We start from the raw sequence: 24,835 nt of genomic DNA, 5'->3' as shown, positions 1-24,835 counted from the left end.
TATTATTATATCGTCCTAGCTATCGGCCTTGTTTCCTTCACGCTTAACCTGGCCAACATCCCCAGCGAAATATCTCGAAATATATCGTGCGATTCTTAATTCGAGCGACGGGGTCGCTTTAACGCTTTAATCCGCCGAATTTTTGGTAGTATTCGTTTATATGCGTTTAGAGCTGGCTTATTAATGTCAACGATGACAAGCAAACAAGCAAACAAGCAAACAAGCAAACAAGCAAACAAGCAAACAAGCAAAAAAGCAAACAAGCAAACAAGCAAACAAGCAAACAAGCAAACAAACAAATAAACAAACAAACAAACAAAGAAAATAATGAAGAAGCATTATATATTGGGAAGCAAGTTATGTTAAAATTACACTTTACGACGGTTTGCTTGGTAGAAAGTAAAAATACTTATCGTCACTATGATAATGCTTAAGTCAATTATATCTCCTTTACTATTCCAATATCTTCATAAGCAGCTTAGGCTCATTCAATTATAATTGCTGCAATCGAACTCACCGGGACGCTTTACTATACTTAAGGCTCCTTCAAAAAACTTTATTTAATATCCGTTTTTTCTTTTAAATTTTATTTATTTATTTTTAATGTTTATTATCATTATTATTATTGTTGTTGTTGTTGTTTTGTTTTAAAAGTCAAAGTAAAAGCCGAATATATTTTTTTGCTAATTAACGATGTCAAGGTCTGATTCATTCGCCTATGAATTATATAATTTTCCATTCAAAATTTATTCGCACTCGCTCTACATACATTTATAAATCGTGTAATATATTATTTAGAACTTTGAACTTCACTTTCTAATTATTTTCAAAAATAAGCGCCTCGAGACCACTGGCGCACCGAACGTTAACCGCGAATCAGCGAACCGTCTCGCTCGGCATTGCCATGTCGAACATTTTAAAATTAAATGCTTTTAGCATAAAGCGTTCGGCAATTAATATCGCGTACTAATTTTTTATTTAGTTTTTTTTTTTTTTTTTTTTAACGAAAATAATAAAAGAAGGAGCCAGAAAATGAGAAAAAAAGAAAAAAAAAGAAAAAAAAAAAATTCCGGTACCGGGAATCGAACCCGAGCCTCCTGGGTGAGAGCCAGGTATCCTAGCCACTAGACCATACCGGATTCTAACACATTTATTCGATTAAGACTTTATAGTGTAGAAAGTTCTGAAAAATTTTCTCACTCAAATGACATTTATCATTTGTAATTGTATTTTTTTTTTTTTAAGATTTCACATGTTTATGCTAATTAAATATAGCATATTATCAACATTATAATTGAACGTTAAGAATAAAGTAATGTATTTTACATGGATTTTATCATTTGTTATCCTAAACTACGTAAAAGCGCGACGTTGGTTGAAAAACGTCGTTGAACACATTGCTGTATGGTTTTGATTATCGAAATCGAGGAACAACAAGTATTATTTATTATATTTCAAGTATTCGTTTTGCACTTGAAACACGGAGAATATTCGTAAATATTTCATTAAACTCTAATAGGCATCTTGATAAGTCATTATATAAGTCGACAGCGATATCTTTATATGTTTGTTTTATAAGTAAGTATAAATCTTATCTAAAAATTTTGCATTTTGTTTATTGGAGTTTTGAAAGTAAATAGGATCAAATAATGTAAAAATAGAATGCTGCTTATGTGATTGTTAGATAAATTAAATTCAAGTTAATTCAATTTGAGAAAAAATCGAAAAAATAGATTATAAATTTTACAAATAAATAAGATTTTTGTTTTTTCTATTGAAACACGTATCGTTGAGTGGATAGAGGCATCTTGGATTTATAGACAATGAGTGCATTTGTGAGAAGTAAGTTGAGCATAATATGATAAGCATATTTCAATATAAAGTGAAAAATATCATTAAACAGTGATACAATTTCACTTTGTGTTTAAGAACTTTTGCGAAAAAATTACATAAGACGAAATACAATGCAATAGAAATGTTCTATTACCATCAAAACGTGCAAATACTTAATTTATCTTATTTTATATTCTTTAACGTGTTATAAAGATTCTTTAATGTTAATGGCATTTATATATATAAACTTTATTATTCGTCGCATAGGTGGTGGTAAGATTGTAAGATAGAATATAAATGGTAGGGTAGGGAATAGAGTGTTTGAGCTCCCAATTGACTAATTACGCGAGTTTATGATTGCCTAGAACTTTCTACGCGATATGCGCAAAATGATATCTTTCAAGAGCGTCCATAACTTTGAGCTCAGGTCTCCCAGAGGAGTAACGAGATCCTAATACTGCCGATCGCGGAGTTGACGGTGCTGATCGGAGAAGACGAGGTGAACGTTAAGAATGAGGAGACGGTGTGGGAGCTGGTGCTCCGTTGGGTCAATCACGAGGCGGAGGGCCGGAAGGGTCATATTGTCGAGCTCATGCGGAATATACGGCTTGGTCTCCTCGATACCCAGTTCTTTCTCGAGAACGTGAAGGATCATCCTTACGTGGCAGGGAACGAGGCCTGTCGACCCATCATCATCGAGACACTCAAGTTCCTCTACGACCTCGAAATGATCACGCAGAAGGACGGCGAGATGCCAACCCCGGAGATCGCGAGGCCGCGGGTGCCGCACGAGATACTCTTTGCCATTGGCGGATGGAGCGGTAGCGAGGCGACCGACCTCATCGAAACCTACGACACGAGAGCGGATCGTTGGGTCAAGGTTGGGCTGCGATTTATCGACGGTTTATCGACGTATTGTCGACTTCTGCTTCGGAGACGATCGGGCACTGCCGCGCAGGGCGGATTTCTCGGCTATTCGCTTCCGGACCATTTTCCCACATAAATCTCCCCGTCGCTCACTTACTTGCCCTTCACATACTTGCCCAAACCGAAGCGCTTTTATTTCGATATTTAGCAAGAGAACAAAAATATGCCGTGTCATAGTTTCCGACTCGATTCCTTATTAACCTTACGATCGTGGATTTAAGAGCAAAATGGCCCCTCTTACAGGCCTTCACGCAAACTACGTAGATTCCCAATTGTTCATTAATTAAATCATTCGATGTCTTAAATGGGCAAAATTTCCTGCGCTGATTAAAAACAAAACAAAGAAAGAACAACAACAAAAAAAAAACAACAACAACAACAAAAAACTACCGAGGGAGTAAGAGAGTAAGGTCCTCGCTTAGCTCCTCGTCCTTTCATCGGCTATCTCCTAAGCCTAACGACATACGTATGTCGGCTAATACCCGCTTGCCACGCGAGCTCTAACGTACCTTAATAATGCACACCTCGGCATCGGCACAGAGACTAGTGTACACGGGTAGTGGAAATCCATCCTGCGCTCGCTAACACACGGACGAGACGCGTTTATGGGCGTATGCGCAAGCCGACATTTTGCACTAAAAATTTTAATGTCCAATCCACAAGGTATCGCACGTTGATCCATCTGGGCCAAGGGCTTATCATGGCACGGCCGTTGTCGGATACAATATCTACGTGATCGGCGGCTTTAACGGAATGGACTTCTTTAATAGCTGTAGATGCTTCAACGCCGTGACGAAAATTTGGAGGGAGGTCGCGCCGATGAACGCCAGAAGGTTCATAAAGTGTGATCGATGCACAGTTTACTTTAGAAATTGAGCCAATGCTTTATCCCCTCGCTACATACGTATAACGGCTTTCTTTTCTCACTCTCTCTCTCTCTCTCTCTCTCTCTCTCTCTCTCTCTCTCTCTCTCTATCTATCTATCTATCTATCTATCTATCTATCTATCTATCTACCTCTATCTCTTTCTCTCTTATTTTTTATGATTATGATTATTATTATTATTATTATTATTTTTTATTTTAATGTCCGGAGTAAAGCGACGTAGATTCGTCTTTGCGTTTGTTGCTTTATATTACTCGCCACAATGCCCCATAAACAATCGAAGAAAGCACCGGGTGTCGTTAATTATGGCGCCAATGAATTTACATTGATTCGGAGATGAAAATGAATTGCGGCCCTGAAATATCAGAAGGGAAAAACGACGATCTCGCGCTTTACAATCGTTCAATCTTGTTGAGGATAAAAATCGGGGTCGGTAAATTTACAATCACCTCGACCAAGCGATTATCAAAATAACTTGCTAAGCGATTATGTCGATTACACCGATTATTAATCAATCATAAAGAGCTCATGGAAATAATGCATAACCGCTGCAATAATGATTTGTAATTTGATACTCTATTGTGCGCCGAGAGCACAATAAGTATTAATTCCATAAGGCGAATGGCAATATTTTCAACGAAATTCGCGTGACGGAGGTCAATATCGTAGAGCCCCGCACCCCTCGCGCCAAGCCCATTTAATGCGATGCCGTTCGCGCGAAGGGACCTCGATTTTCCGCGAAAACCGAACTATTATTAACTTGGCGTTTTTTAAATATTAAACAGGTCGTACGTGAGCGTGGCCGTTCTCAACGACATCATATACGCGATGGGCGGCTTTGACGGCTACCATCGTCAAAACACCGCCGAGCGCTACGATTATCGGCGCAATCAGTGGTCCCTCATCGCTCCCATGAACGTTCAGAGATCGGATGCGAGCGCCACGGCATTGAACGGTAACGTCATCCTCTTATCCAACGACATCGCGAAAAGCGCGCAAATTAATATCAGCAAGCTCCCTCGCCCAAGCTTTAAGGACATTCGAGTTCGAGACCCTCGATCATAATCTAGACGTTGGCCAGCAATGTGACGCACAAGTATTTCTTATCGGATATACGAAAAATAAAGCTCCTACTTATCTAGGACACTAACGACGGATTATATTGCCTCGCCGTGTTAAAAAAAAAAGTCCAATTTCTGCATTGGCGTCCACTCACGCGAGCTTGTAATATTTACGTGCCTTTCAAAAAATCAATGGCTTTCTCAGTTAAATAAGTATTTGAAAATAATAAAATCCAAATATTATCCATTGATATTAATTCGTAGTAAGAGAAGGCGAATGCATTGAATGGCCGCGAGCGAGGCTAATTTTATTCCTACTCGTGCACAGGTAAAATCTACATAACGGGTGGATTCAATGGTCGGGAGTGCATAAGTTCCGTCGAAGTTTACGATCCGCACACTAACCAGTGGACCATGATTACCCCGATGAGGTCGCGTCGAAGCGGAGTCTCCTGCATCGCTTATCACGGCTGCGTTTACGCTATAGGTATTTCGATCTATCCCTCCTCTTCTCTTCTCTTCTCTTCTTTGCCCTTCTTCTCTTACCTTCTCTTCGCTCCTTCGCGCCGCCTCCTCCTCCTACCCACGTGTCGTCGTTGGCCCACAGCTAACTTCCCTTCTCACTCCCTCGCTCATCCTACGAGACTCCTCACTTATTTTAGTTTTATTAATGCCGGCATTCTCTCGACAGTTATGGAATACTTGAAAATTGTCTTTTTCTTCTTATCGAGAGCGACTTGCCGGCTCCGTCGAGTGGGCAAACGCGATATTGCGTTGATAGCGCCGTTGATGCTTTAAAGCTATGGACGAAATTTAATTAATTTATTCGAGCATTTTCGTAAAATATTTTCTTATCGCATGTGTTATTAGAATTTGAATTTTTTAAACTTTCGTAATATTTCAATCTCTCTTTTTTTCTCCTTTCTTTATTTTCCATTTTTCTTTTTTTTTTTTTTTTTTTAATCTTTCATTTAGTTTCATTGATCTTTATGCATTTTTGGCTACTGAAACGATTATTATGAACGTGCACACGCGTTTGATTTTAAATCAGTGAGCAACGTTAATTATTACAATTTTTTTTCTACTTTATTTATTTAAATCGAATATGCATAGCTCTACTTTAAAAATATATATATATATATATATATATATATATATATATTGTCTGTATATAGATTTAAATCCATGCAAAAGTTATTCAATTAATATCTTACAGCGATGGAACAGTTCTGATGAGAATCGATCGACACTAGCGCAAGTATATTATTTTCGTCGAAACGACGCGTTCCATCTGAATAGATAAAGATTGCACAGCGCGTTATGGATTTATCATTTCCGTATTGAAAATGACCTCGGCTGGCTTTACGCCAATGGAAATGGGTCAGAATAAGACCAGTGAAGCTTAACACCGGTTAACTTATGTTTCCGAGCACTGATATTGTGAGCTTCTCTAATTTCCAAACGGCAATTCTCCCGATCGAACGTATTTTTCAATTAAACGCGGCGCTGCTCCTGCTCGATTGAAAATCGACTCTCGCGGGTCTTGTGTCAATTAAACGCCGTGCACACGCACATCCCATTAAACGCGAAACAATTGAATGATTTAGGAGGATTCAATGGTGTATCGAGGATGTGTTGCGGAGAAAAGTACAGACCGTCCACCAACAGCTGGACACGTATACCCGACATGTACAATCCGCGGAGTAACTTTGCCATCGAGATAATCGACGATATGATTTTTGCTATAGGCGGTTTTAATGGCGTCACGACGACTTATCACGTTGAATGTTACGATGAGAAGACTAACGAATGGTAAAGTATTACGGCCTTGATTATTAAGGGAACTCGCGAAGAGTTGATCGTTGATGGGCCAACTCTTTTCTTCGTAAATTCTTTCTTTCTAATAAAGCAACGATGTATGATAAAAATCTACGAATTTCGAAATATCATCGCATCGAGCATCATATCGAAGGGGCATCAATTTGCCGATATATAAAGATTTCCATTTAATTTACAATTGCAATTACATTAGGAATAAATAAGTTTCATTTGGTTTTCAAAATTGCTACTATGCTTACACCATAATAAGTATAGAAAGAATGAAAAATGCTGAAAATATTGATGAATGTATATTTTGCTTATTAATTATGAAAATTCTCCAATAATTATTATAATCTGGCGAATCTCAATATTTTCATTATAAAAGTGCTTGGAACTATTATGAAATTTATAGTTAATGCAAATTCTTAGTAAATGATATGGAATCTTTTCGTGCATTATTTCAAAATTCGTTGTACTCGCAAGGAAAATAACGCACATATTTATAATATTTTTCTCTCGAATTTGTGTTAATTGAAAGCTGTTCATAGAGTCGAACACTTAAAAGTTTCTTAAAGTTCCTTTCTTATTTCGGTCGAAAAGATAACACGTAAAATGATTCAGTTATTATAATCGTGAGAGTCGTGTATGATTTTTTTTGTTTTTTTTTTGTTTGTTTTTTTTTTTTTGTTTTTTTTTTATTATTTTTTTTTTTTTTTATTTTTTTTTTTATTAAAACGCGTTAATTTTATATTCTACTTTATTTCTTAGTTAATTTAATATTTAATGTATTTCTTCCATAATTACTTTTATATGTTTAGTTCGTTTCAGTCGGTGCTCTTTATCCATTAAAAAACAAAAACAAAAAAAAAAAAAAACAAAATAAAAAATAAAAAAAAACCAATATCTTGGTAAAATGCTTAGCTACTTAAAAAGTCTCTATCACTCTTTAAACAAAAAAATCTTTCTTTCATAATATCGATCGATGAATCACATTACACATATATAATTACGCGTGAAATGCACATGTAGAATACTTAATACGAATATCAAATTATCCATAAACATAAAAAATGTAGCATTTTAATTTTCAAGTTTTTATATAATTTTTACGTCATAGTTGATAATATATATATATATATATATATATATATATATATATATTATAGTTTGCAACGTGTTTGATTTATAAAATTTTGTTCGGTCGGAATAAGCGGTTCACTTATTCATATTTGAAATAAGGTAATGTCTATCTATATCAGTATGGTGTGTACATATAAGCAATATATTATTTATTTTCTTTTTCTTTTTCTTTTTTTCTTCTCTTCATTAAGTATTTCGGTATTGACAGTTTTGATCCAAGAGCTGAAATTCTCACTCGAGTCCGCAGAGAGCGATATATCAGTAAGATAAGATAAGCGTAATGTTAGACGCATTAGGCTCGCAGGCACACTGACAACGAACAAACAATGATGCCCAATTGTTCATTTCTTGAAATGTCGTTGGCCAACTAATAAGAGCTAGTAGATCGGCTCCCCGCTAAACTAACATTCCACTACGTCGCTTCGATAGGTACGAGGCAACGGACATGAATAAGTATCGCTCGGCCGTGTCCGCCTGCGTCATCACGACCCTACCCAACGTTTACGATTATATCCACAAGGATCGGGAGCGGCTGATGCGTCAGAAGCAGCTCTTCGCCCTCGAAGTGCAGCAAATGCAGCAGCAGCAGCAGCAGCAGCAGCAGCAGCAGCAACAACAACAACATCAGCAACAGCCGTCCCAGGTCAACAATCGCAACACTCATCAGCTTGTCGTCTTATCAAATCAGCAGCAGTATTATCATCAACGCCAACGCCAGTCGAGACAGTAGGAAGATATCGCGGGCCTCCGTGCGCTATGCAAAAGATCCAAAATTCTTATTGGATTAAGCCAATCTGTTTTACCCAATGAGCTATCTAGGTTTATACGTTCGCATCTTTAATCCCTTTTTCTTCGTTTCTCGCGAGGTGTAACGAATAAGCAGCGGACTCGGGATTTCAGGATCGTTTATTTTCATGCACATGACGACATTACATTTTTACGAGTTGCTTCAATTCATTGGGCCGCTCCATTGGGATTGTCCCAAGCAAATGTGCGTTTAAGACATTTCATTGTCAATCGGTCGGATCCTGGAAAACCGTGGCAGAGCTTAATCACGTATTCTTTCTTTATGCATCGCGAAAATAAGAGAAAAACAAAAAAAAAACAAAAACAAAAGAAAGATGGAAAAATCCATAGTCGTAGAATCGAATGACGTTATTTATCGTCTCGATATTTTATGTGCTAAAATTATTTATTATAATATAATAATAATATTGCCGAGATATTGTGAATCTTTCATTCAAATTTATTTTGTCAAAATTCTTTTTACCAAAGGACGCATGCATTTCTGCCTTTTCTTCCAATGAATCTAATCAAATGCTTTCGGCTATATTTTCATTTTAATATGTTGTTTACACGATTCATCAAACATCTTCAAATCTTGACATTTTCAAATCTGCTTATTAATTTAACATATAACGATTTTGGAAGCAAATTGGAAGCAAAGTTGCCTGACAATTTATTACTACATCGATAAACCTAACAAATCCATAAATCACTATAATTTCAGCCTTAACATCATTACAGTACATATATTTTTACATTTTCTAAAATTCCTTAAAATTCATCGGATTATGCGAATAACGTAGCGCTATTAATAATAACATTACAATCAAAATTTGTAATACTAATTTCAAATTGATCGTATGGGCCTTGATATAGCATAAGATATTATATCGATGCATTATTGGCGTAATATCGAATTATGCGTATTTCGCAATACGAGAAGTCAAAATATGAGTGTAATATTTATTTGTTAACGCTATCATAAATCACGAATTTTAGGCTATAAATTCTTCATTGTATCGACGATAAAGATTATCATATTTCTCGGAATTAAATTGTTTACTTAAATGAAATTTATGTAACAAAACTCGTTAGCTTTACGAATTGTCTTTTTTTTTTTTTTTTTTTTTTTTTTTTTTTTTTTTGAAAGTTTTTTTTATTTTCGAAGTATCATTTTTTTCCCTTTTTTAACGTCTATTGTACTTACTAGTAAAATGAAATTTCTTAAAAACTTTACAATTGTATAATCTTCTCCTTTATTGATAATATTATATAAAATTTACAACAAAACAAAAAGTGCACATATATATTTTATAATAAAATACAATTCTCGTTTTTTTATTGCAATTTATGCGTTATTAAGTAATTAGTGTTTCATAAACAAAGTATTTGGTCGGACGTTGTGGGATTATTAACAACTGTAATAATCAATAATAGTTCGCCTTGAATTCTAAACCTCTTCATTTTGTCAACTTATCGAGAAATCGACATTTACGTTAATTTTTCAATTAAAATTAATCACCGGACAATATTAGAAACGATCAACTATTACAACTAATTAATTAACTGGCGGCCAACGAAGCCTTAAATCAATGCAATTATACTTAATATGCGATTAATTCGTAGATAGTTCAAATAGTTTAATGAATAAACGAAATAGCCGTGGCTCGTTTTAATTTTTATTGACCGCAAGGCTATTACAATTCACTTCGATATAAATGACATTTTGTGAAATATGCAAGTGCAGGGAGTCGACTCCAAAGGTAGGACGAATAAATGAAATATTAGGCATTCAGTTGTAGAAAAATAATTGCAGCATGCAGAGATGGAAGTATGAATGGATCGAAGAAGAGAAGGAGAGAAAGGAAATCCAAAGTGCAGCAACGATAATACTAACGACAGCGGCAACGCTAACGACAATAATAATCACAAAATAAAACGAAGGGAAGCGCGTGTGTAATAATATTTGAACATAGAGATAAAGATAGAGACGCAAATGGTTTAAGAAACGCGTATCTTGATGGGTGCGTGTAAATAAATGGTGGACGTCATTCGTTGAGGAGTCAGGTGGAGCCGTTGGAGTTGGAGGAACTGGAACCGCGACGACGTCGAGCTCGACCGCAGTCGGACTGTTCCCGTTGGCCCCGTCGCCCCCGGCGCCCCCGCCACCACTTCGCCGGACCGTAATTCCCGATAGGCCGTGCAGATGGGACGTCGTGGCAGCCGATAATAAGCGTCGAGCGCGATGTAGGCGAGTCGCCGACGAGAGATACAATTCCGCCAGGACTTTCCTACCAACAAGTCCACGTACTCGGGCTTCTCGCAAGCTTCATCAAGCTACCGAGCGGGTGAATTAGCGCGCGGCGGGGTGAGGGAGAGACGGCGGAGAGGAAAAGCGAGCGCCCGCCGCGAGCGCGAACAGCTGGAGGCTCGGAAAATGGCAAGAATCTTCACGGCAGAAGCGGTTGCGACGGTACTGCCCTGCGAGCACTGTGCTAACCTCCCATTGAAGCATATCCAAGATTTCGTAAGGTGGCTATATTCCAGTGTCTTTGCTTTGCCCCTTTTAACTCTATTCGACAGCTTGACATTCGACTGCAATTTTAAGTAAAGTTACCTCCGCAAACGTTATCTCCTCTTGTTCTCCCGTCCTTCCGTCCTTCGGTTTGCCCATCCTCCCTCGCCTTCTCATCTATTATTATGAGAATTTATTATTTTTTTTTTTTTTTTTTTTTTTTTTTTTTTTTTTTATTCTTTTTTTCATTTAATCAGGTTGTTACGCGGCCACACGCCTATGAACCGCTACAGTGACACGGATATTATTGGCTTATTCATGCTCTGCCCCATTGTGACTTAACCTAGAAGCAACACACATAGCCCAGCCAGATTACCTGACCAATGTACTGTTGAAATGTCACTGTTGAAATGCTTTTAGGCATTTACGCGAACGACACTGCAGCCAAGAGGGTGGTTCCTTCGTCTGTCATTACGGTTACAATGGTGTCTGCTCTAGTCTTCCGGTGGAAGGAGTCTCTGACAAGGATTACATAGCCCATGTTATCAAGCACGCAACGATGCAGCAACAGCAGCAGCAACAGCAGCAGCAGCAGCAGCAGAAGAAGACCAACGGGCAGTTAGCTGCTGCCTCGTGCGCTTCTTGGTCAGTCTACTCTGCTTCTCAAAATTTACCAGCTGTGCTTAACGATCCCAATAAGGGAAAACAAAGTAATTTTTTCACAAAGACATGGGGTGACTCATTTATTGAAAAAGTGGAAATTCCAAAGTGCTCCTATCTACCTGACATTACCGTGCATCATTTGGAATCTTATTTGAAGAAGATAGCTCGGGTATGTGTCTTAACGAACCTAATAAATATTATTGTTATTCTTTAACTTCTCGCTATCCTTAATTATTTGATTTTTACAGAGGTATCGTAAGCATAAGCGTTTAAATTCAACTGCTAATCTTCCAGCAGCTTCGCCGCACGAATTGCTACAAAATTTTCCTAATCTTAAAAAAGTTAAATCGTTTAATATTAATAATGGACCAATAGGTACTGTAGATTTTAATACTGGATAATGAAATTGGAGGTTATTTAAACAAATCTAAGCTCTTATAACTATAAAACAATTTTTGTATTTTGCAGATCATTCGCTATTCGATTTGAAGAATATACCAAAATACTTTTTAAATCCCAGTTTGGATCTTTCGGAGAAGAAAAATTTTGACAATGTTTTCACTTTCTCAAAGGATGGATTGCTTGGCGAAGGGAAGCAAATAGGCACAAATGTGAAACAAATGCAAGAAAAGGTACGTACCTAACATCCATTACGTATTCAATATATAACGTACCACTGAAAAATAACTTTCGATTTAGCTTACTCATTATTTGGATATCGTGGAAATTAAAATTGCGGAACAAGTGGCATCTAAATCACAAGCATTTTTCCACGCTATGACTTCGCACGATGTTTTAATGGAACAATTAACCCAAACCATTACAGTTTTAAAGGCTCTTCGACAAAGTATTCATGATATCGATAAAAATCCCGTTGAAAATTCTTTAGAAGTTTTAAGGTAAGAGCTGTTCAGATTCAAATTATAATTTCACTACGTAAAAGTCAGTAATGTGATATTTGATTTTCTAGATTGGAACGCAAACGGTCCAATCACTCGATAGTGCAAGAAAAACTGAAGCTTATAGCGACGGTCCATCAAAGTCAGCCAATGATTCAATCGTTGCTGTCAACGCCAGATTACGTAGCTGCCTTAGATGTTATTTCCACAACGCAAGAAATTTTACTACAAGAATTAAATGGAATTCACAGTTTTCGGTAATTATCCGACAAAATGAAAAATTCTTTATCAATGTCCAATGAATGGAAATTATTATTTTGTCTCCGATAGGCATTTGGGTCCACAGTTATTAGAAATGGAGAAATTAATCAACAAAATGCTCCACACAGAGTTTGAAAGGTACGCGACGGCAGATCTAAACAGACCATTAGTTGGAGATAATACCGTACTGGATGGGGTGAGGCTCGATAAAATTCAATAAACACATCATTTGCTTAATCATTATATCTCATTTGCCAATTACTCCATAGGATAAGCTTATTTCTATAATCTCGGGACTCTTGCGCCAGAAGAATTTCCAATTTATAGACACGTACAAAGAGGAAGCGATGACAACAGTGAGAGCAGTAACCAAACAACGTGTCATCGAAGCATTAGCTGACAGCGATTGCTGCAGCGATCAACAAGCAGCTGCTCTTGAAGTTGGCAGCCTTTCTCTCACAGAAAGATTAAAGCTTTTAGACAATACAATACAATCACTGACATCACTTTTATATCGAATTAAGGTAAAGATATTGATTAATCGTAAAATCGAGGTAGACAGGGCAGTCGACGCTGAAGTTGCAATTATTTCTCAAAATGTTTCGACATTTCAGGCCGTTCATAATGTTATGCGCGACACTGCGGATTTGGCAGCTGGAAAATCAGCCGACAAAACGAACGAATCCTGCTTGATCGATCGACTTTTGCTAGATGACGATCACGTGCGCGTGACTACGAAATTGGTGGACATGCTTACGTCTATATGCGACTATTGTCATGAACGATTGGGAAATCTGGTTTCCGCAAGTCCCAGTGAAAGTGAGAAAGAAAAAATCGAGATGTCATCAAATAAATCTACGGATAAAGAATTAACGAATTGGACGGATAAGTCCTGGCTGAGCGAGAGGGCTACGACAGCCCAAGTTTGTAAATTGGCTAATATCGTGGAGAATTTTACGGAAACTTGTGAGAAATTGTGTGGAAAGCAATGCATCTCCCTTCGTTGTGTTTTTAAGGTAGAGACTGTGTTTGATAAAACTTGTTATCATATACGATTATTTATACGATTTCTCGTGTGTAAATGTAAATTTTTTGCTTGTACAGGCCCAGGCGAGTAAGTTTGTGCAGAAAATGCATACAGAACGGAAAATTAAATTAAACCACGTGCTTGATTCAGAAAAATGGAAGCAAGCTGATGTTCCACCGGAATTCCAAGCTCTTGTTACGTATATTTACAAAAACGAATGCTTCCCCTACGAATTATGCATTTCAGATATAAATCAGTGTAACAAGTCTATGAATATTGTATACATTGGGGATGAAAAGTATGCTGTAGTAGGGACTGTTCTCGTATTGATTCAAATTATCCACGAGTATTGCAGGTATGCAAAATTTAAAATGTGAATTAATTAACGAAGAATATAAATATTCATATTCATTCCCATAATATAGCATTTAATATTAAACTTCATAAGTATTAGTAAGAATTTCAGTAATAATAGCATACTTCAATACTCTGTTATTTTTTGACTTTTTTTGTTTTGTTTGGTTTTGTTTTGGTTTTTCTGTCCTTTGTTTAAATGTAACAATACTGATTTAAATTGTTAGCGAAATGGATTGCATGTAAAATTAATTCTCCGTGGATATTAATTTATTTTAAAAACTTCGTGCTTAGTGTGGAAATTCTTAACACCGCCTTAATCGGCACAGTGCCCAACATTCCATCAGCCCACTGAAAATAAAGAATGAAAAGAACCTTTGATGTAATTACATTCTCAGTATATAATATTTCTACTTTATGTACATACAGAACCGCTAGTGAATTATCGGCTTTATCGGGAATGATTCGACGTCAATTGGCCGAGTTATTGCGTCACTACAATTCTCGTTGTTATCAGCTTGTACTGGGCGCTGGCGCCTTACAAGTGGCAGGACTCAAAACTATTACTAGCATAATACTTGTTTTAGCAAGTCGAAGCTTAAAGCTGGTACTATGGTTAATGCCATTTGTTAAAGCACATTTTCAAGGTATATTCAAGTTTTTTGCTTATTAATGACAAAGCTACAGCTTCTTTAATTATGCATTCGATGCATGTATATATAATTCAGTAGAATTAATTTTTGAGATTTTTGCCACTTATTTGTCACATTCTATGCGATGCGTAGAAAAAAAAAGAAAACGGTTACTCACTTTTTATTTTTTATTGTATATTCTATTTTAATAGTATTGTCTAGAATTTCATATCAAATGTCGACTGAATAAATAAAAATACAAAATTGAATGGCATAAGATAATAGTCAATGTAATGATTCATCGGTCGTCATATCGTGCATTTTATTTATTTTAATAATCATTTTACTTTCTTTTCTTTTTCTTATTTTTTTTTTTTTTTCTTTTTTTTTTCCGACAGCTCTGGCAGAACAGAATTCTAATAATAGTGTCATAGGTCTAACTAGTATAAGCGGAGGAGTTGCTTTGCTGGATACAGTTGAAAGAGATATTCGCTCTCATATTCACGAGATCGAAGGAAAAATATTAACAATTGTGGACGACCTTCTGGGAGGTCAGATCGCTAGTTGGGTTGCTAAGCCACCAGTACCATCTCAATCATTCAGAAATATTTCTAGGTTTGTAAATAATAATGAGCGAGTGCTCGATAAATAACATAAGACGTAATGTGAATTATTATTAATTTCATCTGTTTCTTGTATATTTTTTACTTTTACTACACTCATACAAAGTCTCTTTTATTTTTTAAAAAATATTTAATGCTCGCCTATCTGACATTGTATGTATTCACTTTAGCCTACTAAATTTTATTACCTTATTATTAATAAACATAATTACATGTATACTATACGACACTTTCAGACATTTGGTTAAACTCCACGAGGCAGTATCTGGTATTCTTCCAAACGACGAAGTGCAAGAACTGTACAGAACAGTGAACACATCGTTTAAGGATAAATTAAGAGAGCAATTAGCGAATATGAATATTGTTAATAATGGTGGTCCGCAGCATGGAGTCGTTACATCCGAATTGACTTTCTATCTCGAAACCCTGCGAAATTTGAAGGTTTTGCCAGCTGAGGAATTGAGTAACGATTGTTTAGATAATGTTTGGACTAGATAACATGCAGAACGTGTTGTGTATTGCATTATCGATGCCATCAAGTATCACAGAAATAGATGACCATTGACAATTTCTGATGTTTTCACAGTGCTGAAATATTGCTAACGGAATTGTAGATACAAATTGTTCATTTTAAAGTGCTGGTGTAGCTGTAATTTTATTATTATAAATACTTATAAAACACAAGAAATGTTACATGACTCGAGAAAATTTGCCTAATTACTTGGACGCTGTGTAATTAGCTTCTAAAACCTTATATTAATTCAGACTGAAATGCATAGAATGAAATTTAAAACAAAACAAATAAAACAAACAAAACAAAATAAAAACACGAAATGAGGTACTACCTGGACCAAAATATGTATAAATAACTTTAAAATGCTTCTCATATTGCTCTTAACATGAGATTAATAATAACGATAGCAGTAGTCATAAAGTACGAAAGTCCTTAATTCACTGCCATTGTGATGTTTGCACAACGTTCGTTCATTTCGTGTTTTTTTTTGTTTTTTGTTTTTTGTTTTTTTTTCTTTTTTTTTGTTCTGTTTAGTTTAATGATTGTACCATTGTGATTTTATAATTAAAATATTGTCATCAAAGTAATTGTAAAATATGTTGATTGGAAAAACTGAAGAACAATTTTATCGAGTTAGTTTAATGGAATTAATTGATTAATCATTCCGTTTTTACTATTTAATATTTTATTTGTTCTCTAGTCTATGATGTAAATAACAGATAAATAAGATTAAATTTAAATCTATAACAAAAAAAAAAAAAAAAAAAAAAACAAATATATATATATATATATATATATATATATATATATAGATGAAATAAATGCACGAAATGACCCAACGTAAAATGATGTAGTCTTAACATTTATTCCATTATATTAAAATAAGCACACGAGAGTTTAAAAAATTCATTCATTATTTATGATAATTAATAGTTAATCAATTTTCTGGCACACACTTGAGATATTCTCGAGAGAAAATAAATCTCTTTGAAGATTTATTTTTAAGACTGATCAACTTCCTTGTATCGCTGTCGTGTGTACACTGCACGTCAAATAAAAAAAATCTACAAAAAACAAAAATTTAGTCGAGTAAAAAATCTACTACTTAATATCTCTCTTCACTTGTAATTAATGTACAAATGCATTACCAACTTATACATTGCATATAAATATACGTAGTACGGTGTTTTTTTTTTTGTTTTTTAACTTATTTTAACAAATTTTAGTATTTTTTATTTTCATAATAACATTACTACTAATACTATTATTATTATTATTATTATTATTATTATTATTATTATGTCTTTGGAGTTTTATAATGGAATGAAGATTGGTTCCCTGCTTCCATGGTAACGTATACGAAAACAGGTAGTTCGCTATAGAGTAACAATCAGTTTCCGTAAAATAAATTCCACATTGTTATTAGGAAGCGTATTTTTAGTATTTTTTTAATATGTCGGGTATCGAGGTGTAAGTATTTTCATAATTTAAAAGTCTCGAATTTAATAAAATCGTCCAATCCTTGCACTAAATATTTAATTTTTTTTTACATTAACAATTTAAAAGTCTTTATTATGTAACTTATAATATTTTTATTTACATATATTCATAAAGTATTTTTTCCGTAGAACATAAATTAAGCTTCTAGTAAATAATTTTTAGTATAAAATTATGCCCATAGTAATTGTTAAGGACTCGTTAATAATTTCCTTAATTCGCTTATTTCTTTTATCCATTGTATTTTAATAATTTATCTTGGCTTTAATAAAATTTTTAAAATAATTATCCTTACGTAAAAGCATTTCGTAAAATAGGAAAAGTATTTTACTATTATACGTATATCGATGTTATTATTGATAAATTTGAATATAGCAATCAAGATGATTCTGCAGAATCTTTTTTAAGAAGTACCATTCAAGAAGTTACTAATACACATGAAAGTCATGATAAATCAATTATTATTATTGGACCCAAAGGAGTGGCAAGTATTTTAGCGAATAAACTGACATTTCGTTAATTCTTATACGGATTGTCCAATAATTCAGAATGTAATCGATGAGCAATAGATCTTATAAATAATAATTATAATACGAGCTACAATACTATTTATAAAAGTATATTCGAATTCAAAATTTTTACATAATATTATCGAGAATTCAATTTATTAGTCCAGTGTAAATATTAAACGCAAATAAATAATTATTAAATTATTGAAAGTTAATGAATTTATGAACAATAAAAATTTCTATGAAAAAAAAAATAAGATAAAAGATAAAATTTTGAACAATATTTCGCGATGTAAAAGTAGAAAAAACATATGTATTGCATGTATTATAGGGGAAAACGACAATGGTGCATCGGTTTTTAGAAAGAGAAGATTCGCCGAAACCGACTATTGTGATGGATTATTATTATGGAAGAAAAGCAGGAAAAAGTTTGGTAAGCATTATAAATTTTTAATATAATATATATATATATATATATATATATATATATATATATGCAAGCTGCGAAGAAATATTATAAAAATATAACAATAATTTTTTTCTCACAAATTACATGAAATTATTGATATATTTATAAATATTAAAATTATTATTCGACGAATTTATTATAGTGAGTATAATGAATATATGAGTATTATATGTATATATATATAATATCATATATAATAATATATGAGTATTCAAATACACACTAAATTTTTGTAATTTTGTAATTTTCAAACGTTCAATGTATTAAATATTGATGAATTATCAAGCCCTATTTGGGTCATTAGATTAAGAAACAATAAAATGATTTGCATAAATGAAATATTTAATTAAAAATACTTTTAAAATCTGGAGAATATTACATGTAAAATACTAATACTAAAAGCCATAATACAATCTCTATATATTCGATTTAGTTTGTATTTAATTTTCAATTACAATTGTTGTGCATTTATAATTATTTGCTACTATGAAATTTTGTTGAAATTAATGAAATATTTTGAGCCGAGCCACTTAATCTCGTTGTTCTAAATATACATTCCTATTATATAATTTACATATAGTGATATTTCATTTACCTGCTTATCAAATGTCATTATCGCGTTAATGGGTTGCAGTATTAAATTTTTTTCTTGTATTTCTTAACATTTCTTTTCGAAAAATTAATATACAATGCAATTGTTTTTCATTTTATGTAATTATAAATTTAATCAGGTGAAGGACATCGTACATATATGGGAAGTCGCATCTTTAAATAGTCACATAATACGTAGCGCTCTGTCAGGATGTTCTTTAAGTCATTTGCCACATCACACGACGATCATGATAATGTTAGATCTGAGAAAACCTGCGATCCTATGGAATTATTTGGAAGAGTGCCTGACAATCTTGAGGTACATTACAGATGCGATAGACAAGGATAAAAATTCAAACTTTAAAAACACCTTGATCGATCATGAATTCAAATTGAAAATACGTTATCAAGTTTTCTTGGAAATATAAAATGATTTAAAATTAAAATTCGATTTCATTTTAATTGCTATTTAATGTTATTGTTGAAAATAGCTTTGATTAAATTCTTTATTTTTTAGAACTTTGTACGTAAATGTCGTAAGTGTCGCTCTGTCGTTCAAGAATCTTACTTAATATATAACGATATAACGCAGTTCACCTCACCCTCGTATTATTCTATTTTATTCCGAAATAAAGATTATTAAGAAGAGAACTCGTTTCAGCAATATTTAATAAGATTTATATAACAATTTTATAATTTTTCTACTTTACGACATAATAATAAAATATCCATGTAACGAATTTTTTTCTTTCTTTTTTTCTTTTTTGTTATCGTAGTCACATACGGAGCAATAAATTCTGAATTTTCAAGCAAAATGAATGAAAAAATTAGTCTTCGACTTAACTAAGATATATATAATAGTTATTTAAGACTGCGTATAAAATACTTCATATCTAAAAACATCTCGAGATTAATTCATTTGCCAGCTGTTCCGGAAAAGTTTTTTGGTATGCTAGAAAAAAAATACTCGGGACAAGTGAGAGAATAGTTACGGGTTCTTTCTCACTAACTGCATTTCCTGTTCATGAGTACGTGCTGTACGATAGAAAAAACACAAACTCCTTACGGTAGAAAACATCACAGCAACGCGATATCAAATACATATCAAAAAGATTAAAGAAATATAATGGAGAGAATTTGAAGAATTGCGTGATAGGAATATAAATTTCTTACCAATCTATGCTTGCGGCAAGAAGTCAACATTAACTCATAATTTATAAAAATAGAAATTATATAGAAACACACGATTCTTAAAGGTACGTAAGGAAATGCTAAGCTGCTGATTATTAAGCCTTTTATACATTTTCATAATCAAGTCAATATGGAAATGCAAGAATGATTTTTCATTATCGATGAGCAATATTTTATGATAGCTGAAACCCAATGACAATCTTCGACAGTAACGTCCTGAAGGAGAGCTACCCTCCGGATGTCATGGAGAAATTAAAGGAGCGCAAGCTGAATAGTCTGAGGGAGCAGATGAAAGGGAAAGGGAGCGAGATGGAATCGGTCGCGGATCTTTTTCCTCTGAGACTCTGCCTCATTGGCGGTAGGTACGACAATTTCCGGGATTTCGAAGGCGTCGACAGAGAATTCATAGGACAAATATTGAGGGCGGTGGCTCACGTGCTTGGGGCCACTTTGCATTATCACTCGGCCAAGGACTCGCAGTTGCTAAGGAAGACGAAGGAGCTTCTCGGTCTTTATGGATTCAAAGGAGAATTCACGTAACATTATTATCACTTTATATTTTCACTATGATATTTACGCTTAGTTTGATTAATCTATTCAATAATCGTTCGCTTTATTAAATAACATCAATTGTATTGTCAAAATGATTGAATAATTCAATATTAAAACTTGGCAAAATTTTCTATCGAATTTCTATTTATATTATATAGAGCTTATTTGTATTAAAATTTATTATACATTAATGTTTAACCTATTTGTACCTATTCTAATATCGTGTATTCTATAACATTTATTAACAATAACATTCAACTCTATAAATTGCATAAGTTTATCATTTTCTTATATTTTCATTTTTTCTTATATTCATTTGTTTATATATATATAATATATATATATATATATATATATATATATATATATTTGATCAATGTAATGTGTAATATAAAGTTATGAACATTTTTCATTTTATAAAAGGTAAAATTTTCAATAAAATGTTTACATTATTAAAAATACTAAATATTGAACTTTTTAATTAATTTAAAATTGAGTTATATTTAACTTTTTACAGATCTATAATAGGATTTTCGTATCGTAATAAAAATCTATTTGGAAACCTTCGACTTTAAAAGCATCTTATTATTCTATTTTAATCAAAATGTATTGTTACAAATAACATTCACATCTTTTTCCTGCCACTGAATTATTGATTTTGAACTCAACTTTAAAACGATAAATATGATAATACATTGGATAAATGCATTGGGCAGAAATAATTCAGAAATAAAAGTATTGAATAAAAAACGTGCGCTACAATTGCGATTCGAGTCGATACATTGAATTTATAAAAAAAAAAAAAAAAAAAAAAAAAAAAAAAATATTATTATTAAATAAATAAATTTATTATTTTCCATGTTATATGCTGTGTAAATAATGAAAGATATTATTATATATCAGATGTCATTTTTTTTAATTGTCGCGAAGAAATTTTTCTAATATATTTAGTATATAAATCATGGAAATGAAGTCACTCAGTAATTATTCCCTCATTAATAGATAAATTACAAAACATTTTACTGCATATTTAATCGCTTATACAGTTTGCCTATTCATGACAAATTCACCACCATGATAAATATATTTCATATATTTTCACCGTACATAAAATATAACGCATACAATAAGTAAAACAAATTGTAGCCGTTATAAAAAATTAATTCTGCATTCGTCTTAAACGGTCTTACTTTCTGAAAATATGAAAAATAGCTTGAACATTTTGTATAATTGGGCATCTATAAATTAAGATTCGCATATTATTAAACTATATCACATAGAGCAGAAAAGTGTACTGACATCAATAGCGATAATGATCATAAATCCAAATACGTCAGCAATCATTTATTGTTACCTGAAGTGAGAGGGATGAATTCTAAATACTAGGTTACACAGTATTCATTTAACTGTATTAAGTACAATTCAAAATACAAGGCCTTTACTTATACTAAAGTCTGTAAGCAAAATTTTTTTATCGCAGTTATTAAATAAATAACAATTGAATATCATGCTATAATTCTTTAAAAAAAAAGAAAAAGAATAATAATAATAATAATAATAATAATAATAATAAAGCTTCTTCATCTGCCTATCAAGAAAAAGTTCTTATTAAAAGTGCTTTAATTTCATATTACATTAAAATTAAAACTACAAGCATAGATTAAAATTTTAAGTATATTCCTTAATACCAGATAAATAAAAAATATTGCAAGAATAAGAGAATAAAAAGAAATGTATGTATATATATATATATATATATATATATATATATATATATATTTATCATCTTATTATAAATGATAGTAATGGAACGCGACGCATGGTAAATGATTGAATGTATAAGTATTAATGCGGAATGCGAATTTGAAAAATGTTCATGCAACTTTAAGTGATTTTCCATTTATCGCCAATAGGCCAGAACAGCACCAAACACATGCATTTATCAATACCGTATCCAATGTAAATTTACAGTCCCATTTTCCCTTTACGGTTCCACAATAACTACCCACAATCGCTCACATCTTAGTCTTTTCCAGTCACTGCATCCTCCCAAATGAATCAGCAAAGTAATTTAGAAATAAATTAAAATGACAGTGTTGCGTGCTCGGCACGTAATAGAACGTAATAATAGCTGTAAACTCGAAAAACTTACCTTACCTTATCCACTTACGAGAGGAAGTTCCTGAATAGTGTGCGCTTGTGTGTCGCGAAGGAAGACAAGCATGACGGATTACAACAAACCGCTCTACGTGGCAGCGGGTAGCGACTCTTTAGCCGCGATCGACCTGGAATACCGCGGGGCCGGGTCTCGGCTGGCCTTGAGCGTCATTAAGGAGATATACGTGGCGCGCTTCCCCCAGAGCCCGAAGAGGCAGGCGAGCTTCGAGGACTCGAGCGACGACCCGAACTTCGACGAGCCGATCATCGATCGACTGCGACTCCAGCGTGAGCAGGTACGTGGACAAATTTCACTCTCTCGCCGACAATCTGACTATTCCCTGATTATCGGGTACCGTGATTATGTCGCACCAGCGCATCAATTAATACGCCGTTGAAGGAAATTGACGACAATGGGATGATGAGGCCCAATCTACGCTTGCCGAAACGATGACTGCGTTTGAAAATAACTTGGCCGCTTTGGACGTTTGGTTGAATTTTCAGTGGCTCCCTATTATAATCAGCGATGCATTCACCGGGTCCGCCATTTTCTCCTGTCTTTTATCATATGTGAATTTCTCACGTTCCATATTTATTGGAATAAAAGCATTTTGTCGCGCGAGACAATGGCGCTTCAATAGTGTTTGCGTAACGTAGCAAGAGATTTTTCTTAAAATAATGAAATCCTGACAACGCACGAACTAAGCGCAAGAAGCACAAATTATCAATTTACATAGAAAACTGTGTTCTCAATGATATATTATTATCTTTAGCGTCGATGCCGTTATTTGCGCGTACGTCTGTAATTTTTACTTTATTCTTTACGAGCAATGTTCTAAATTCAAATACAAGTGTCCTTTTGAATAATCTAATTGAGCGTTGCGCGCGCACGCGCGCGCGCGATGATTCATTCTAATGTAACGTAAATGCCAACCTTAACAAAATATTACACGAAGTGAAAATTATTTAAATTTCTCTCGCCGAGTCTCGTACCAAGAGTCCCGCCATGTGCTTCAGCAATTTTAATTAATCGTTAAAAGTCAAATTTACCCATAAAACATTCGAAAACTTAATCTCGAGTAATCGTAAGCAGTCCGTAAATTCTGCTTCCTCGTATCCTGGAGAAAAGAGTTTGGCTATCGCGCCGAGCGAACGACATGTCAATATGATTTAAAAAGCCCCCAAAAAAAGCCCCAAAACAAACAAATATGTCGCAAACCTTATTTTGTCGTCTCTGAAAAGTCGGCGAAAAGACGGTGTGGAGCGTTTAATAGTGAGGACCGCTAAAGTTAATAATTTATAATTTAGACTAATATAATTTATAATATACAGACGAAATGTCGCTGAATCGACCGAGGCACGATCGTACGATACCGAACAACATTATTTACTTTTTGTTTTGTTTTTGCTTTCAGGAAATCAGCGTCTCCCTGCGCGATATGATGGAGGGGCCGGCAACCAATATTCCAATCCCAGAGCCATTCTAATGCGAGCGCAGTACAACAATTGCCAAGACTATTCGCTCCACATATTCTGTGTAACAACTCGATATTACCAATAAAATCAAGAGAATACCAAAGCATCGGGAGTACATGATTAATTGATCGCAAGGATTGCGGCTGGCGAGGATAATCCATTCGTTCTCGATTCACGAAATTTGCTCTCATTCCCCCACCCCACCCCTCAATAATGATTTAATTGTCAATGGGGCCAAATTGGCTTCTCGCTCGTACGCCGACATCAATCAACAGTGACATCTCTCACCTCACAGCAAATCGACCATATGAATTAGAATTAAGATGGCATTATATAACAATGCACAAAGTGTTGAGTTTATGCGAGAGTTGTAATGTGGTTAAAGGCGGGCTCCAATTAACTCCCCAGGAGATGGAAATCGAAAGGAGCGGTAAAAATTGCCGAATGACCGG

General features: G+C 34.0%; 3 protein-coding genes and 1 non-coding gene across 4 annotated transcripts in view; 3 read left to right on the top strand and 1 right to left on the bottom strand.

Moving 5' to 3' along the window:
• Positions 1-8,623, top strand: part of klhl10 (kelch-like protein 10) — a 9,918-nt gene extending 1,295 nt beyond the window's left edge. The window contains exons 3-9 of the mRNA XM_011501766.1: positions 2,261-2,713; positions 3,424-3,593; positions 4,431-4,600; positions 5,035-5,193; positions 6,314-6,518; positions 8,097-8,253; positions 8,284-8,623. Coding sequence (XP_011500068.1) covers positions 2,261-2,713; positions 3,424-3,593; positions 4,431-4,600; positions 5,035-5,193; positions 6,314-6,518; positions 8,097-8,253; positions 8,284-8,397 — 1,428 coding nt within the window. The 3' untranslated portion in view covers positions 8,398-8,623. The remainder of the gene's footprint in view (positions 1-2,260; positions 2,714-3,423; positions 3,594-4,430; positions 4,601-5,034; positions 5,194-6,313; positions 6,519-8,096; positions 8,254-8,283) is intronic.
• Positions 1,068-1,139, bottom strand: TRNAE-CUC (transfer RNA glutamic acid (anticodon CUC)). Its single transcript has one exon. It is a non-coding gene; the product is annotated as a tRNA-Glu (tRNA).
• Positions 8,624-10,610: 1,987 nt separating the features above from the next.
• scat (VPS54 subunit of GARP complex scat) lies at positions 10,611-16,443 on the top strand. Its single transcript, XM_011501764.1, has 13 exons — positions 10,611-10,985; positions 11,389-11,800; positions 11,880-12,006; positions 12,100-12,263; positions 12,331-12,530; positions 12,602-12,787; positions 12,861-12,987; positions 13,061-13,315; positions 13,406-13,807; positions 13,896-14,173; positions 14,602-14,819; positions 15,203-15,419; positions 15,664-16,443. The coding sequence occupies exons 1-13, from the start codon at positions 10,891-10,893 to the stop codon at positions 15,923-15,925; spliced, it is 2,943 nt and encodes a 980-aa protein (XP_011500066.1). The 5' UTR covers positions 10,611-10,890; the 3' UTR covers positions 15,926-16,443.
• A 1,839-nt stretch (positions 16,444-18,282) lies between these two features.
• On the top strand, positions 18,283-24,424 carry LOC105363941 (cytoplasmic dynein 2 light intermediate chain 1). Its single transcript, XM_011501763.1, has 5 exons — positions 18,283-18,380; positions 19,148-19,326; positions 20,408-20,734; positions 22,963-23,203; positions 24,323-24,424. Exons 1-5 carry the CDS (start codon positions 18,291-18,293, stop codon positions 24,392-24,394), a joined length of 909 nt encoding a protein of 302 aa, XP_011500065.1. The 5' UTR covers positions 18,283-18,290; the 3' UTR covers positions 24,395-24,424.
• Positions 24,425-24,835: the final 411 nt, after the last annotated feature.

Source organism: Ceratosolen solmsi, unplaced genomic scaffold, assembly GCF_000503995.2.
Source record: "Ceratosolen solmsi marchali unplaced genomic scaffold, CerSol_1.0 scaffold23, whole genome shotgun sequence".
NCBI lineage: Eukaryota > Metazoa > Arthropoda > Insecta > Hymenoptera > Agaonidae > Ceratosolen > Ceratosolen solmsi.
This window is presented reverse-complemented; position numbering and strand designations above follow the sequence as displayed.